Genomic DNA, 16,891 nt, shown 5'->3' with positions numbered 1-16,891 from the left:
TGCTGTGCTTTAACCCACTGCGCCACCAGGGAGGGCGCCATGTGGATCTCCTCTGGGGCAGGCGGGGATCGGACTCATGCAGAAGTGGCTTAAGCTTCTTTGTGCTGTGCTTTAACCCATTGCGCCACCAGGGAGAGCCCCCTGTCACTAGTTTTGAAAGTCTGTGTTTGAAATTCTTCCTTTAGGTTGACTCCTCATGCCAGACCATTATTCCGAAGATTAAGCTGGAACCTCATGAAGTGGATCAGTTCCTCAACTTCTCCCCTAAAGAAGGTCTGTCTGCCCTCCCTGCATGCTCTGGATGGCCACATGGCAGGAAGAGGTTTGCGAGAAGGGGGGGTGCAGGAGTGGATATGGGGTTACTGCTCCAATTTAGGCTCCAGTGAAGATAAGGCCTGCTCCCCTCATGGCACCCTGGTGTCCCTCACTGGCGTGATGGTGGCAAGCAGACACCCACTTGGCCCCAGCAGTTGGCCCATGAAACAGCCCCAGTTTGAACCCTTGTAAAGTGAATTCACAAGGTGAGCAATACCTGTTTGTAAAGGTGTGTTTGGGTGACCGGGGCTGTGAGGGGTCTCCTGCCTACCTGCAGTGTTCACTCTCGCCATCCACTTAAAACGAAGGCTCGCCAGCCCTGAAGCTCTCACACTCTCACTAGTTTCTTCCTCTGCACTAATTTCCTCCTGAGATCTCCCTCCTAGTCTCCCTTGGGCCCCAGTTTGGACTCCTGAACCCAGGCCCCTACATCCCATGGGAATGAGCGCTCTGCCTCTTTATCCAGATACCCCCACCTCTTCTTAATTCTTTGCCCTTCACCTTCCTGTTTGTACCTTCAGTATAAGTTTAGAAAAAGTGTATCAGCTTGGTCCACAAATAAGGGCAAATATACGCATTTGTTGTAGAAAAGGCATGTCTGCATGGTTCATGCAGTCAGCAGGTTCTGGGAACTTCAGCTTTAGGCAAAACAACCATCAACTAAATGACATATAAATAAGAGTTAATTCCTTCTGCCCATTTCAGAAAGACATCACCAAAGTTCTAATAAAGATTCGAGTCACTGCTCATATGAAGCGGTCGTTTGAATTCATTGACACATTCACTTCTCCCACTCTCTGATTCCAGCTCAGGGTCTCCTAAGGCCACAGCCCAGCCCAGCAGCTCAGGGTACAAGACAACTAGCACCCCGGGACCGGACACCCTTCCCCCTGGGGTTGCACCCCCCCACTCACATCACACCCACAGACATACCACACCACACCTGCACTCACACCCCCTGGGCTGGGATGATCAAGACACACCACTGACTCTCACGGTATCAGAGCCCAGGGAGGACTGCAGGTTCCACTAACCATGGCATCCCATCAGCCATATACTGAAACAACGTTGAAGTCATGTTGTTTGATGACCACTGTACGTAAAGTGTGGGTGTTATGTTTAACCGCTCTTCTGAAACCTCAGTTCACTTGCACTGTGGCAGAAATGAGCTCAGGACTAGATGGCTGACAGTTCAATCAGGGCATTTGCCTTTATTGTCACTGATGAATTGTGTTTTAAAATATAAGAACAATGCCTTGGGTCCTTGTCGAGAACTTTCTTTGCACTGGGCGAGCGCTGTTTGTGCCTTTCAGCTTATTCCCTTCATTTTTGTGACACCAGGTGTTACTCTCAAATACACTTGCTTTTATGTATGTTGTGATATGATCAGGGAGTATCATAATTCTAACAGTGAGCCCCATGATGGCTTCCGAATGTGGGATCACTGAGGGGAAATGTTTCAAGAGAAAAGTAAATGGTAGTTTCCCCCTCATTATGCTAGATAAAGAGATCAGGACATTCGATAGCCTTGACTACCTCAGAGCTTCTAGGCAAAGTCTCTTGTTATTCCAGCACTTTCCATGACCTTAGAGTGGCCTTTTAAGTGATATTTAGAAATCTGATGCTGAGGTACTGCAGCCCTGTCTTCTGTTCCTCTGTTAGGGGCAAAAGAGCAGAATCAAATTTGCCTTCTTTTTCCTGTCCTGCCACTTCCTTTGGGGGTGGAAGCCGAGGGCATCCTCAGGTTGGAAAGGAGGACAGGATTAGCGTGATTTGGATGGTGCCCTGTGCCAGGCAGGTCGGCCGGTGCTCCTGCTATTGTCCAGGGTTCAGTGGGGTCCCTGCTCACCGAGCCTCGCCTTTGGCTATGTTTGGCCCTTCGGGGTTCATGGCTTTGGGGCACACTGTCAGGACTCCTCCTTTCTAGCCAAACTCACCTCGAAGGTGCAGACCTGCCCTCCTCAGGTGCTGGAGCTGTTGGCAGGAGAGAGCTGCAGGGGTGTGAGGGTTGTCTCAGACTCTTCTTAACCTGAAGAGCGCTCATAGACACCCAGAAAACAGACTCAGTCAGACATGGCAGAGAAAAAGGAAACTATAGAGAAAAACAGTCTGTTAGAGACAGCAGGAATAGGGAGAGAGAGAAGAGAAACTATAAGCTGTGAGGAAGGGGTGTCCTGGAGGGCCATTGGCTATGCAGACATCTCAGGAGTCACCGCTAAAGGCAGTTCCGGGCGTCATTTTTCTGAGGTCGGTGGTGGTGACTCAGAAAGACCCTTCCTGTCTGTGGAAGCTTGGGCAGTGTCTGAAGAAGCCAGGAATAGCCCTGAGGAAGACTTTTCCAGGCTCCCGCAGCTCAGTCCTGGCAAGCCCAGATGTGTGAGGCCCCATGTGGTGCTGGGGGTGGGGGTGGGGGTTTGCTGGGAGAGGGTATGTCACCCCCTGCCCCCCAACAGGGCTCTGAGGTGTTAGGGACTTGGGAGGAGAAAGCCATCCTCCCCCATTTACCTTCCAGCGCCTGCACCCCTGTCTACAGTTAGATTTAGTATTCTCTGAGTGAAGGATGCCTGGCAGCTTGCCTGTGGGCCTCACCACACATTCCTCCAGAGACAAATGAGCTTTTCTCCCCGCAGTTATGGGTAACTGCCTTCCCACTGCAGGGTTTTCTATTTTTTAATTTTAAGCATCTTACAAACTACACTGTACAAGCATACTCCAGAAACGGTTGAAGCCAACAAGGAGGGGCATTCTCTACCCTAGTAACATCCCACCCCGACTAGGTCACAGTTGCATCGTTTCTCGGGGCCTGCTCCATACAGGTGGCTACTTGGGCAGTTTCCTTTCCTGCTGTCCTGGAGATCTCTCCGCTGGGCGCCCAGGCTGCTTGGTCCTTATGCTCCCCAGACCCCCAAATACTCCCTTTCTTTCCCTCAGCCGCCGTGGACCACCTGCATCTACCGCCCACCCCACCCAGCAGCCACAGCAGCGACTCTGAAGGCAGCCTGAGCCCCAACCCGCGGCTGCACCCCTTCGGCCTGGCCCAGAGCCACAGCCCGGGCCGCGCAGGGGTGCGGGGCCCCTCTGCGCTCTCCACGTCTCCGCTCCTCACTGCGCCCCACGTGAGTTCCCCATCTGAGCGAACCCTTGCCCCTCTCACCCCGCCTCACCAGAGTGGGTGCCGCGAGCCCACTTATTTTTTGAGGTAACATTGGTTTACAACGTCGTGTGTTTAAGGGGGTTCAGAGGTGTGGGGTCACCCCTGTAGGTTAGGTTACTACACCCCACCCACCTCCAAGGTGCCCTCCCACAGCCCGCCGGGCCCTGCGGCCACTTTGCTGTCCGCTGACCCGTCCCGCGGCCGCGCATGGCCCGCGGGGTGCTGGGGTGTGGCTGGTCTGGTGTCTCTGGCCGACGTCCGGTTTCTCCGTAGTCTGCCGGTAGGCGGCGCTGCTGTTGCACTGTCGCCTCCTGACTGACTTCCTCTGCCATCACGCCTTCCAGCTCCTTCCTTGTCGCGATAAGGCCGCTTGATTTTTACTCTTGAAAGGAAGTTTTGTGTTTACTGGCAAAAACAGCGTGAGACAACGATCTCAAAGGGATTTTTTTTAAACTGCGCTTCTTGCCATGTAATTAATCCTCTCGTTTTTTCTGTGCTCACTTCCCATTTTTATTCATGTTTCTTTTACACAGGTGTAATACAAGGAATAAATTTTATCACAGATATTTACCATGGAGTTAGGTGTTCCTTCGGGTGGACCACAGGGAAACAACTTATCCAATTTCTAAATAAAAAATATAGGCTGATAATTAACTCCTTATTCTGAAGAGATAATGGAGATTTATGACATCTAACATTTTTAATCAACCTCACTGAATTTATCAGGTAGAGCAAATTTCAGTGAAATCAGATCTTTTAAAATTTTCTAGAAATCGTCAGTTAACATCATTTTGAAAATTTGAATTCAATCTGTGCAGAAAGTTCTAGATCTGTAGCTCCATCCTTACATTTCACTGTTGCTGAGGCCAGGAGCATAAACTCTCCCTTGTCATCTCCAGCCTGACTGCTCCTCAGTCACTGAAATAGTGTCCACCCTATCACGGTCAACCCAGGCTTCGTGCTCCTGGGGAGGTCCCTCACCTGTCCCCTGCTCAGCCACAGTCTGCATTCCCCTCTTATGTGCTGGTGTCAGTCAAGCCCCGCTCGTGTCCCCAGCCTGCTGCTTCCAGAACTCCTACCCTGCTCTGGGCAGAGCTGCTGGTTCTTCAGTTACTTCTGTCAACACCACCTTCTGCTTGGAATGCCCTGCTCTCTGCATGAAACCAGGCCCGACTCGAGGCGTGTCCCCTGGTTCAGCCCTCCCTCAGCACACGAGCTCACATCAGTATTCTTGCTCCAACTGGAAATGTACCTGGAGTTAATCTGGGTCAGCATTTACTTGCTCCTGCCTCTCATGGCTGTCGGTTCAGCTTCAGTCTTGATCATAAGCTACTTGGAGAGTTTGTTTTGATCCCTCGTGGCATTTGGCATGGAGCTGATGTACAGGGGACACTGGTTGTTTGATGATGACAACATGTCCTCTGAGTTCCGCTGAAGGTGGACCAGCTGGGCTGGTGCTGGTCGGCAGTGTGCACGAGGGGCAGGTGTGTCCCTGGCCCCTCGGCAGGAAGTAGAAACAAGAAAGGGCTTCCCCTCTGTCCGAGCTTCTTGCAAATTTGCACTTGCAGGAGAAGTCAAAGCTCTTGGCCACAAGCAGCTGTCAGTTAATCCTCTGTGACTCCAGAGTCACGCAAGCACTGGGGGGTGTGGGTGAGGGGCTCAGACCTTTTACTTTGATGTTTTAGCCACTGGGGTAACTTGCTACAAGTAATGGGAGAGGTAGCCTTCTCTCCTCCTTCCACCGCTATGATTTCAGTCTTTGTCTTACAACTCCATGCATCTTCTCCAGCCCTGCTTCTACCTCATAGTAACCCTTCCTCACGCAGAGCAGACCGGCATCCTCTTAGTCACCTGCGATATGCCCTGTCGGGCCCCTCAGCCCTCGTCCTCGTCAGTCTTTGACCCATCTCCTTGATCTGCCCAGAAACTGCAGGGCTCGGGCCCCCTGGTCCTGACAGAGGAGGAGAAGAGGACCCTGATCGCCGAGGGCTATCCCATCCCCACCAAGCTGCCCCTCACAAAGTCAGAGGAGAAGGCCCTGAAGAAGATCCGGAGGAAAATCAAGAATAAGGTGAGCCCTTTGCATCTGGGTGCTGAGTGAGCTCACCTCTCCCGCCTGCCCTGGTGGCCAGCTGGGTCCTGAGGGCCCCGAGCCTCGGCCCTTCCCTTCCCCTTGGGCAGCTGGAGGAGCACAGCCCGTCCCTGCTTCCTCCTGGTGCCCAAGATGGTCTGCTCAGGGCTGGGAAGGAATCCCACTTAAATTGACTTTTTAAAATCCTGCTAAGGTTCTGTTCCAAGATGTACATGATACTTTCTTTTAGAAGCCATGTGTAAATTGACCTGTGAATGGCTATAAATGTACTTGCAGGGAAGTTGAGGTTTTCTCTTGTAGGGATTTGGGGTTCAGAACACCCTGAAGACTGCTGTTCTCTACCTGGGCTCAACATCTTCCCCAGCAAGCGCGGCCCCCAGCACGCGAGTCAGGGCGGGCAGAGCAGGCGGGAGGGACAGCGAGAGGAAGGACAGACCTTGAATTCTGCCCTGAGCAGAGCCAGCACAGGCCCGGCCGCCTCCTTTCATACATCATAGCTGAGCTTCCTGAGGTCCAGAGTTCAGTTACCCAGGACCGCGCACATGGTGTGTGACGTACGTGTTCTGTCCTGACGCCTGGCTCGCGGAGCTTCCCACTGGGGACTGAATTTGCTGGAAAGTGGGTGAGAACAGAAGCTGGTTGGAAACGGAGCAGAGAGAAGTGATTAGTAGCTGAGTGGGCAGATGAGATAAATGGGGAGTAGCTGCAAAGCAGGCCCGGCTCGGTGATGCTGCACCCACAGTCTGCCGGCAGCCCCCACCCACCCCACCTCCACTTCTGTGTTTACTGGTTTACTGACACAGCAGTAATATCATCCTTCTTCCCCCACCCCCCTTTCTGTCTCAGATTTCGGCCCAGGAAAGTAGGAGAAAGAAGAAGGAATACATGGACAGCTTGGAGAAAAAGTAAGCGCCCTGCCACTCTGGTTGTGTTATGAGGGAACTTGGAGAAACTTGAGTAGGAACGTTCTGTTTTTCTTGAGAAGCCATTCAAGCCCTCTTTGGGCCTGTTAGAGCCGGCATGGTTTTGCCTGTGTCTTCCCTGCCACCTACTGGTTGGTACAGGGAAAGGCGTGGAAGTTTTTTTGGTTTTTGTTTTAAGATTTATTTATTTGTGCATACAGAACTGGGGTACAAGCCAGAGGTGAAGGGGCGGTGAGAGGATTCACCAGAGACAGAGTGGGGAGCAGAACAGGCAGATGGAGGAAGTACAAATAGCAACGACCCTCCGTATTCCCAAAACTCTCCCGAGGGGACCCACTGCTTTGGTTGAAGGTTGCCCTGCCCATTCATCCTCCCTTGGGCCCTAGGGAGAGCAAACCAGGAATGAGAGACATTAGGGGGCCCCTTCCCTATTTTCTGCCCACTCTCATTCATGCTCTAAGGTAAGTGACTTTCCTAGAACACACTTGAAGGCATTCCTGGTTCTTCTGGAGAACTTTTGGAAAGATAGGAGTTCATTGTGATTTGTATGGAAAATAGTTCTCCAGCAGCCCAAGTCATTTTAGGACGGGAAGAGGTCCCAGGCCCGAAAAGGAGTCCTCATGTGTGCCTGGGAAGGGTGTGGTCAGTAGCTCTAGGCTGGGCCTGGAAGTTGCTGTTGGAAGTGAATGTTTGCATCTCCTGAATCAGAGGCTGGTCACTGAGGCTGTCATTTTCTGTAGCACCCAGGGTCGAGAGGGTTTGCTAAGAATCTATTTTTTGGGGTAAGCATGCACCAGCACCCCATTCCTTGTATTGAGGATTTGTGTCCCCCTCAAGCCATGACTCCTGTCAGTCCTGTGGCCAGAGTACAGTCAGCAGCGCTCGGCCCCCCGGGCATCGAAGCCTGGCCTGGGCATTGCGGGCGAGAAAAAGCAAGGCTGGAACACCCCCAGCCACATTTGTATTTTCTATCATTACTCGGTTCTATTTTGTCTGTTTCCCAACTCAGGCTACCCAAGCTCTTTCCCTCATCTTGCTAGAATCGCTGGTTTCCCCTCTTTCCCTGGTCCCTCCCTCCTTCCACCCTACTTTCTGCCTTAGCATTTGCTCTACTATAAAACTTACTTTCTGGGCCCTCCCTGGTGGCGCAGCGGGTTAAAGCACAGCACTGAGAATCTAAAGCCTCTTCCGCATGAGTTCGATTCCCGCCTGCCCCGGAGGTGACCACATGGCGCAGATCTCTCCTGACCCACCCGCTGCTCCCCTCAGCAGTGTGCTTCATTGATCTGCCTGTTCTGTCCCCCGCTCTTTCTCTGGTGAAGCCTCTCACCGCCCCTGAGCCCCTGGCCTGTACCCCAGTTCTGTATGCACAAAATAAATAAATCTATTTTAAAAAAAAAACTGACTTTCTTCTTTCTCTCTCCGCTACAGGGTGGAGTCGTGTTCAACCGAGAACTTGGAGCTTCGGAAGAAGGTAGAGTCTCTGGAGAACACCAACAGGTAAGGGCGCAGCTGATGGGGGCAGGCGGGCTGGGACCCGGGCTGGAAGGCAGGTGGGGGAGACAGCACTCATGGTGGACTGTGCCAGGGTGCTCAGAACAGCCATGCGGTCACGCTCACACAACACCCACACACACACACTCTGCCAGCCCGGTCCTGGCAGTCATGCTCACACACACGTTGTTCTTTGTTTTTCCTAAAAGACACGGAGTGACGGAGAGGCTGGGCCTGACAAAGGCTGTGATAAAAGGGCGAAGGAAGGAAAACAGAGTCCCTAAGTTAGAGAATCCTGGAGGCGATATTAAGCTTTCGAAGCAGATAAGGATTATCTATTTATTGTCAGCTAGTTACAGTATGAAATGGTGTTTGTTCATGAAAAAAAATCAAGCCTGCTTTTTAAAATGCTGGTCAAAAAATTCATGAGCTAATTAAATATATTTCAGATCCATGTTTTAAAATAACTGTACACCAGGGGAGTTAGTGAGTTCTCTTCATACTTTCTGTACTAGGCACTTACTGTTTTCAGCATGTAACAGGTATTTTATTTCATCTCTTAACAACCCTATGAAGTAGTCCTGTCCCCACCCCATTATATAGAGGCGGTAACTGAGGCTCAGAAAGGTTAGCTGACTTGTCTCAGGTCACACAGGAAGCACCAGAGCTGCATTTGGAAGGGTAAGTCAGGTTTTAGAGCCGTGTTGAGATTTATCCCCGGGTCACGTACAAGAGAAAGGGTGTGTGTGTGTGTGAAAGTTTAGGGTTACAAACTGGTGCTGGGGAGTCTCAACCACACGACTAATGTGTTTGTGTATATGCTATTTACCTGCACTTTAAAAATTCAGTGGTTTTGGGGCCCTCCCTGGTAGCACAATGGGTTAGGACGCAGCACTGCAAGCTGGCCGCAGCCGCTTCAGTGTGAGTTCGATCCCTAGCCCTGGAGGTGACCCACATGGCGCCGCAGACCTCTCCTGACCTGTCTACTGCTCCCCTCAGCAGTGTGCTTCGTCCATCTGCTTGTTCTGCTCCCCACTCTGTCTCTGGTGAAACCTCTCACTGCCCCTGTACATCTGGCTTGTACCCAATTCTGTATGCATAAATAATAAATAAATCTTAAAAATAAAATAAGCCTCACTGATTTGGGGGGAAAAAATCAGTGTTTTTTTTTTTTCCTCAGGGGACTCTGTTGCCTTTTATTATCGTAGCTCTAACAATCCAAGCAGAGAAAATTGACTTTTAGGTGAGCAAAATAGTAATCATTTTAAGGCTTAACATGAATGCTTAGCAACAATTTTGCTAATGTTAAGAGATCAGGTAAAATCAATTTGCAGGTCATCGATAATAACTTTCAGTGTGACTCCTGTGTCCTGAATTCTCCGTGGTTTGTTGTTCAAACAGCCGGTTCATTTAGCCACAGATTAAAACAGTCCCTGGTGGAAACAGCGGGCTTCGTGAGTTCTGCAGGCTGCCCACGTACTTCCGGGACGTGTGCCCGTGAGTGCCTCACTGACAGGTGGCAGGTGACATCACCAGCTCCCCGAGGTCTCACCCGACCACCAGGGACAAAGGAGATGGCTCCTGATACCAAGTTGGATTCTGGCCTCACTGTGACTCTCCTGTGACTCTCCCACCTTTACTGCTACCAGAGCGGCTCTCTGGGTCCAGGCCCCCCAGCCGGAGTCTCTGCCCATCTCATTAGCGTCCTGAGCTGACAGGCCTTCCCTTGCCCATCCTAGCCCGTGTTCGCGAGTGGAGTTAAGTCCAGGTGATGGACTGGTGAAAGGGAAGAGGAATCGTTGAGGTCTGGCCCAGGTTCAGCTTTGTCTGGGACTCCCCAGGCCATGTCTCCCCCAGGCCACACGGGGGCAGCAGAGGCTCAGCACCGGCACCCCTGTTCTTCCCTGAAAGCTGGGGATTTTCTCTCTTCACCGACGGTGGCCACTTCCCCAGTCGTTGAGCTTCCTGGACCCTCCTTTCAAAACACATAAAGAAAATGACCTCATGGCAGTGGGCTTCGCTTCGCTAACGGGCGGCTGTTCTGCATGAGGCCATCTGTGAGGACAGGAAAGCTCGCTGGAGTTTTCTCGTCCCTCTCACTCCTCACCCCTTCCCCCAAACCCTGGGCTATCAGGAGCGTCCACTGTCCCCACCTAGAGGCCCTGGGGACTGGTCCCCACTTCTGCTCCCTCTTCAATTCTTGCCCCTTGTGGACACCATCTCTATGGTGGTCGCCACTGACAATTAACTGGCATCTTCTCACAGCCCAGGAGCCCTCTCGTCTGACCCCAGCAGTCTGTGTTTTGACTTGAGAGGTCAAGGAAGTACAGGCAGAGAGAGCCACCCTAGGGGCAGCCGGAAGCTGGCTGCACCCTCCTCCGCTCCCTGGCTTGGGGGACCCCCCCTCCTCCCAGCCGAAGCCACTGAGCACCTTGCACAGCTTGGCAAGCTCCTGCCCGGCGCTGGCCCTGAGGAGTTTGCGTTTGGGGCATGCGGTGTGGGGAGACTGCGGGAAGCCTTTGCTCACCGTGACCTGTGGGAGTGACTCGGTGTGAACAGTGCGGGCCTGGGTCCAGCAGCACACACGGCTGGTGCGCCTCCTCGCGCTGCTTGTATTAATGCTCTTTGGGGGTAGCAGGGCACAGGCCACCTGACTGCTATTGTGGGAGAAGACAGTGGGGTGGGGGCCCTTGGGTACCATGTGGTGGGAGAGAGAAGTGAGCAAATGAGACACTAGGTGTCTCTTCGCATCTTCCCCCTCCTGGGTGTCACCCCCTGGGGACTTTTCCATGACGGTGAAAATGACCCATCTGACCCTTTGACTGGACTGGACTCCTGGTACAGCCTTGTACTGGAATCTACTCCTTGCTCAAGTATTAATTTCTTCCAGGATCCTCCTGGTATCTGAGCCCAGGGAGCTGCTGGAGGACGGGACCGGAAGGAGATGAAAGCCTCTTGCCCCATGCCCCTGGGGGCTCCTGCCCTGAGAAGGCCTTGCCCTCCCGCCCTGACCTGTAATCTCAGGAGCTAATGCTTGAAGTGCATTTCAGAGATCACGTGAATCACCTCATTTTACAGGGAAACTGGGGCCCGTGACGCTAGGCCATCCAGAGATTTTGAGGTGACACAAGGACTAGAACTCACCACTTTCATACTTGTGCTTATCCTGATTTCACTTGCTACCAACATTGTCCACTGTTGGTACTTTCTCCAGTGCAGGGTCAACTTTATTTATTTTTTAATTTTTTAAGATTATTTATTTTTGCATAGAAGAACTGGGGTGTAGGCCAGAGGTGCGGGGAGTGAGAGGAGAGCACAGCAGGTGGATCCATTGAAGTACACTGCTGAGGGGAGCAGCGGGTGAGGCAGGAGAGGTCTGCTGTGCCATGTGGGTCAGCTCCCTGGCCGGGGATTGAACTCAGGCCATCTCCGTGGTAGCACTGAGACTTAACCCCTAGGCCATCGGGGAAGCCCTGCAGGGGCTGAAAGATTTGTTCGCAGGGACCAGAGGGATACTTCTGAAACATTGTCTCTCTCCTCAGCAGACCTGAACAGAGGCCTGGCCTTGGCCCTCATGTTTTAAAGGGCCATGTGCTGGCTCTTGTCCACCCACAGCTGTCTCTGAGACTGAGGGGTCAGTGGGACACAGTGGAGCTTCTCCCTGCCCTTATAGACCATGCCTGGGGTCTGAAAATCTAGAAATCCCCGCCCAAGGGTCTTAGACCATGTCACGTGTGGATCTCTACCTCAAGTCTGTTGTCTGAAGGGAAGACCAGGCACGAGAGACCCACCGTAATGCTGATGCAGTTGGCACTCTGTGGGGGCTATGTGTGGGGTTTGAACCCACACGGGTATGTACCTGAAATCCTTCACTGCATGTCCCACCAGAGATGCACTTTGATGTGATTCAAACAAGACGTGAGCTTCCTGGGTCGGACACAAAAAGATTTTGCTCCCCCTGCAGCCAACAGCCTGGGTTTCGGATCCGTGCTCCTTCCAGAGTTCATGATGGGCCCAGTAGATGTTTTGGTACCACAGGGTATGTGCCCCAGCTGGGGAACCAGAGCTGGGGGCCACTGCTTTTCCAGCAAGGGCTCTATAGCCTGCTCGTCCCTGAGGGAGACATTACCTCATCTCCCATAATAAACAGCCACGTTGTGGTATGTAGAAAGTGAAATGAGAACCTCACTGTCCAGTAGGGACAGAGAAGGCCCATTGAGGACTGTCTTTGTCAGCTGACATGGACCAAAGCTCAAGATGGAAAGGGAGGGAAGCCGGTGGGCATGGTGTAGTTCTGCCCATACCTACTTTTTGGTGAGGAACCCCAGGAAGTCCAGAACACAAAACCTTGGAGGGAGTTCAGGGGGCAATGTTGTGGTACCTGGGCAGTCTGTTGGGTGTGGGCTAGGGTGGGTGGGGTGATGACCTATATGTATGCATGTTATGTGGGTCTCCTTGGTAGTCTCCAGGCCTCACAGAAGGGAGGCTGTGTTTGCCTTGACATGTATCTCTGTTACTATCAGACAGATTAACTGTCTTTTTTTCTTGGACTTTCCTCTGAGCTATCGCCCTTCTCTTTGTCTATCTCAGCTTTTCTGGTTCTTTACCACACGATTGCCGGGAAAGGGCTCCCCAGCCAGGCCCCCTGGGCTTAAAGTTCCGCTCCCCTAATTTGCTTGGCCCCCAGCCATCACTGGGGCCAGTTTTGTGAGTTGTTCCCTGTGCATGACGATGGTTCTCCGTGTGTGAGTTCTTTCTTGCTTCTCTGGCTGCTCATGACCCAGCCCACTGCTGTCTGGAGGGAGACGCTTGAGCAGCTGCTGGAGGGAGGACCCTCTCTCCTCTGCAGACCTCCATCTTGGTTTCATTTACTTTTCTCCATGGTCTCCAGTTTCTGGCTGTGTGAAGAATGAAATCTTTCTTTTCAGGTGAACATGCTTGACACTTCAAAGGATTGTTAGGTACTAGACCAAGATCCCCCAGAGAAATTAGGAAGGCATTTTAGCCTAATTTTGTGTAAAGTCAGAAATTCCACAGCCCCAGAAAACATTCTAGAACTCTCTTTTTTGTGTTTCTGGGTGAATGGGTAATAGAATGATTCAGAAGTACCCCTGTGGTCCCTGCAAACAAACCCTTCAGCAGTGTCCAAATGGCACAGAAAGAGGAAGGAGGTAATTCGTGCTTTTCATTTTGACCACAATCCCACAGGCAACTTCAAAGCTTAATCAAAGTTTATAAATAATGAATATTGATTCAAAGTTTTGGGGTTTAGTGGAATATGATTATCTTTTCTATGTGTAGCACTTTAGTGTTTAGTCTTTGGAATGGATGGTTCATCAGTCTCCTGAAATATTGTTACACAGAGTATAGAACTCCTGGTTGCTAAGGCTGCTTCTGCCCAGGGCCTGGAAGAAGCTGTTTCAGCTTTTGGACACTCCTTTTGCTGTCAGAAATTCAGACACTGACTCTAAAAGATTTGGGGGAGCATTCAGGTGGGACCTAGATACTTAGTTCTTTCATCATGGGGTCACCAGATAGTCATGGTGTAGAACTGAGTTTGCCTGTGTGCCCCGGATAAGCAGTACTGAGATTTTGAGGGTTCTCATTGTTTTACATCCTGATGGACACGTATTCTAAACATCGCTGGTGTGAGAGTTTCACATGGTCATAGTCACTCTGCATAATGCACCCTCTAATAACACATGTTCTCTTTGTTTCTATTTCACTGGAGAAAAATACCAGTGACAACCCAGTTGTTTCACAAACCACTAATGGTTAATGTCTTGAAATTTGGAAAGGATCATTCTAGATAGTTCTGGAAAGATATGAAAAAGTTGCTACATCTCTGTAGGGGATGATTGGGCTACAGATGATCTTACACACACATACACACACACACACACACAGCTCGACTCTGCCCATCTCTGAGTAAGAGTAAAGTGTGTGACAAGATTTGATGTGAAGTGTGACTCTGGAGAGGGCCTGGGTTGACATTGGCACAGAAGTAATTGGGAAGCATCTGTTCATTCTTTTTCCTGGGTCCTGGCTTCCCACTTCAGGTACCTGAATGTTCAAAGTGTTGCATGCAGAAACCGAGCCCCCATTAACCCTCCTCCACCTGCTGATGTCTTGCCCGGTAACTGTGAGGTGTCTCTCACACTCTCGGCTCCTTGAGCGCTCTGCCCAGTTGCCTTTGATACCCCTCCCGAGATACTGGGTGACGTTTTATTTTGGGCAAGGCTGGCAGCTGCCTTTGGCTGCTCTTTTGCAAGGAACTGTATGAGGACAGTCGCAGAGTTTAATTTTACATCTCACCACAGGACACCAATCTACATTTTCAGTTGAGCGTTGAACACTTCGACTTAACAGGTCATGAAAAATCTCTTGGTCCAAATAGACATTTACTAAGAGGACTCTCCTCCGAATTTAAGACCTTGCTCCTGGAAACTCAGTAATTCACTAGGCCACAATTAGCAGTGAGTATAGTATACAAAATATAATAATATAAAAATACAGGGCCAGTTGTTGATGTTGTTTCCAATAGAGCTAGTATCAAGCTTGAATATACGACTGGTTCCATCCTGTGGTTGATTTTTAGTTTGTTTTTTTTTTTAAGATTTGTGCATACAGAACTGGGGTACAGGCCAGAGATGTGGGTCGGGGTGGGTGAGAAGATTCACCAGAGAGAGTGGGGAGCAGAACAGGCAGACCAACGAAGTACACTGCTGAGGGGAGCAGCGGGTGGGTCAGGAGAGGTCTGCCGCGCCATGTGGGTCAGCTCCCTGGCCTGAACTCAGACCATCCAGGCTGGCTGTCATGGTGGTAGTGCTGAGACTTTACCCCTAGGCCACCAGGGAGGTCTGGGGTAGTGATCTTTCTTATCTAATGGAAAACATGTCTCTTGATTGGATTTTGGTAGGTTGTTCATGTCACTGGATTTAAGAAAAATCTAGGACTTAATTAAGAAGCCTTTTACCTTGTAATTTTATTGGGCCTAAATCAGGGAAGCAAGCTGCTGCATGTTGAACAGTCAATGAGCTCAAGTCTCAAGTAGTTTTCAGGAAGTCTTCGCTCTTCTACCTAGTAGGTGCATGACTTTAGGCCAAGTACTATGTGTCTCGGCAAGTGAAGTTCTGGAACTCAGTCTGTGGGCATTTAATCGTCATTAATTGGTTTTCCTCAGGACAGATAATAGTGTTATGAATGTGGATGGATTTCCCAGACTTCAGTGGGCTGTAGAAATCTACTTAGATTTTTGGGCTGGGGAGCTAACCCGATTTTCTCTGGTGTAATTGCTGTGTGTGGCTGATTGAAGGGCCCTTTGGATCATACCATTCCCACCCTCAGCTCATTTCACTGCACTAATCGAAGCAGGAGAAGCACATTATATATCATTGTCACTTCCCACCAAAATTTCAAACTAAAAAACCTATTTTAAACTACATGTTTGCTCATCTTAAAAAATCTGGATTATAAACTGTTAGAAAACAGGGACTATTAAACAACCATTTTCATTGGCAGGGGATTCAGAATATAATTTTTTTTTTAGTTTGGATAGGACGTGTCCAGGGATACCCAGGAAAGCAGGGCACGTGCCCATGACTGACAAACACTAAGATGCGCCAGCCAGACCAATGGGCTCCTGCTTGTACATTTCTTGCGCTCTGGCCCTGCAGCTGAAAGCCTAGCTTGAACCTACAGCATTCTACCCTTGGGGGGTGGGGATATCTGAGTTTTTTAGGGGTGACCTATGCGTGCTTTTTCATGACTTCCCAGGATTTTAGAAAATGTAAGCTGTGAAATGACGTCAGAAGACCAGACAAGGTCATTGGAAAATATCAGCGCATTGGTCATTTGCAGAATTCTGGGCTCTCATAGGTCACCTGCCAGAATTCTGGGCTTCATTGATAAATATTGTGTGTGGTGTGTATGTGTATATCTATCTATATCTATATATATATATATAGATATCTCTCTCTCTCTCTCTCTCTCTCTCTATATATATATATATATATATATATATATATATATATATAGAGAGAGAGAGAGAGAGAGAGAGATAGATAGATAGATAGATAGATAGATAGATAGATAGATAGATAGATAAAGATATAGATAGATATTTAAATATGGAGTACACTTCCTCCTAGAAAAAGCAGGTGACTGACTAAGGATCTCCACCAGAAGTTGGAAAGGGGCATCTGAAAGGGTGTTGTATGGGGTTGATTTTCCTGGAGGTTCATTCTCTGGGTGTGGCAAGGTACAGGGAGTGGGCAGGGAGGAGGTGTGGGATAGTGGTGGGGGAGAGGGCCTGGCCAACCTGTGCTAATTGGCTTAGGCTCCAGAGAATCTGTCTCTCTGGCATTTGTGAGGGAACAAGTTGCAACCCCAGGAAAGCCTTCTTGTCCTTCCTGCGCTTGGCAGCGATTCAGGAGGGAGACTGGTGAGTGGCAGGTGACCTACGAAAGCCAGAGTTCTGCAAATGAACAATGTGTTGATATTTCTCAATGATCTTGTCTGGTCTTCTGACATCATTTCACAACTTGCATTTTCTGAAAATCCTTGGAAGTCAAGAAGAAGCATCTACTCATGAAATCTTCTCTTTATCCTGGACATTGAGCTTGGGGGAAAAGGGATGATAAGGAGGAGGGACTTCAACTCTGTACTTTCTGTTCAGTGGAATCCATGTTTTTTTTTTTTAATTATACACACACACACACTTTTTTTACATTATTCTTCATTTTGTATATTTTTTCATCCCAGTTGTAATCCCTGTGGACTTCCCACCACCACTTCACTTATGTGCCATCACCATAGTCCCGTGTGTTCTTCCTGCCCAAGTTTTTTTTTTTTTTTTTAAAGATTTATTTATTTGTACATACAGAACTGGGGTACAGGCCAGAGGCTCAGGTG

At 50.0% G+C, this 16,891-nt stretch overlaps 1 protein-coding gene across 1 annotated transcript in view; it reads left to right on the top strand.

Annotated features, from left to right (window-relative positions):
• Positions 1-16,891, top strand: part of CREB3L2 (cAMP responsive element binding protein 3-like 2) — a 115,613-nt gene that overhangs the window by 87,958 nt on the left and 10,764 nt on the right. The window contains exons 4-8 of the mRNA XM_004677076.2: positions 186-273; positions 3,247-3,431; positions 5,394-5,540; positions 6,408-6,466; positions 7,916-7,984. Of these exons, the coding sequence (XP_004677133.1) occupies positions 186-273; positions 3,247-3,431; positions 5,394-5,540; positions 6,408-6,466; positions 7,916-7,984 (548 nt within the window). The remainder of the gene's footprint in view (positions 1-185; positions 274-3,246; positions 3,432-5,393; positions 5,541-6,407; positions 6,467-7,915; positions 7,985-16,891) is intronic.

This window comes from Condylura cristata, unplaced genomic scaffold (genome assembly GCF_000260355.1).
Source record: "Condylura cristata isolate star-nosed mole 26May11 unplaced genomic scaffold, ConCri1.0 scaffold00005, whole genome shotgun sequence".
Taxonomy (NCBI): domain Eukaryota; kingdom Metazoa; phylum Chordata; class Mammalia; order Eulipotyphla; family Talpidae; genus Condylura; species Condylura cristata.
The sequence above is the reverse complement of the archived record's forward strand: the minus strand, read 5'-3'. Positions and strand labels throughout refer to the sequence as shown.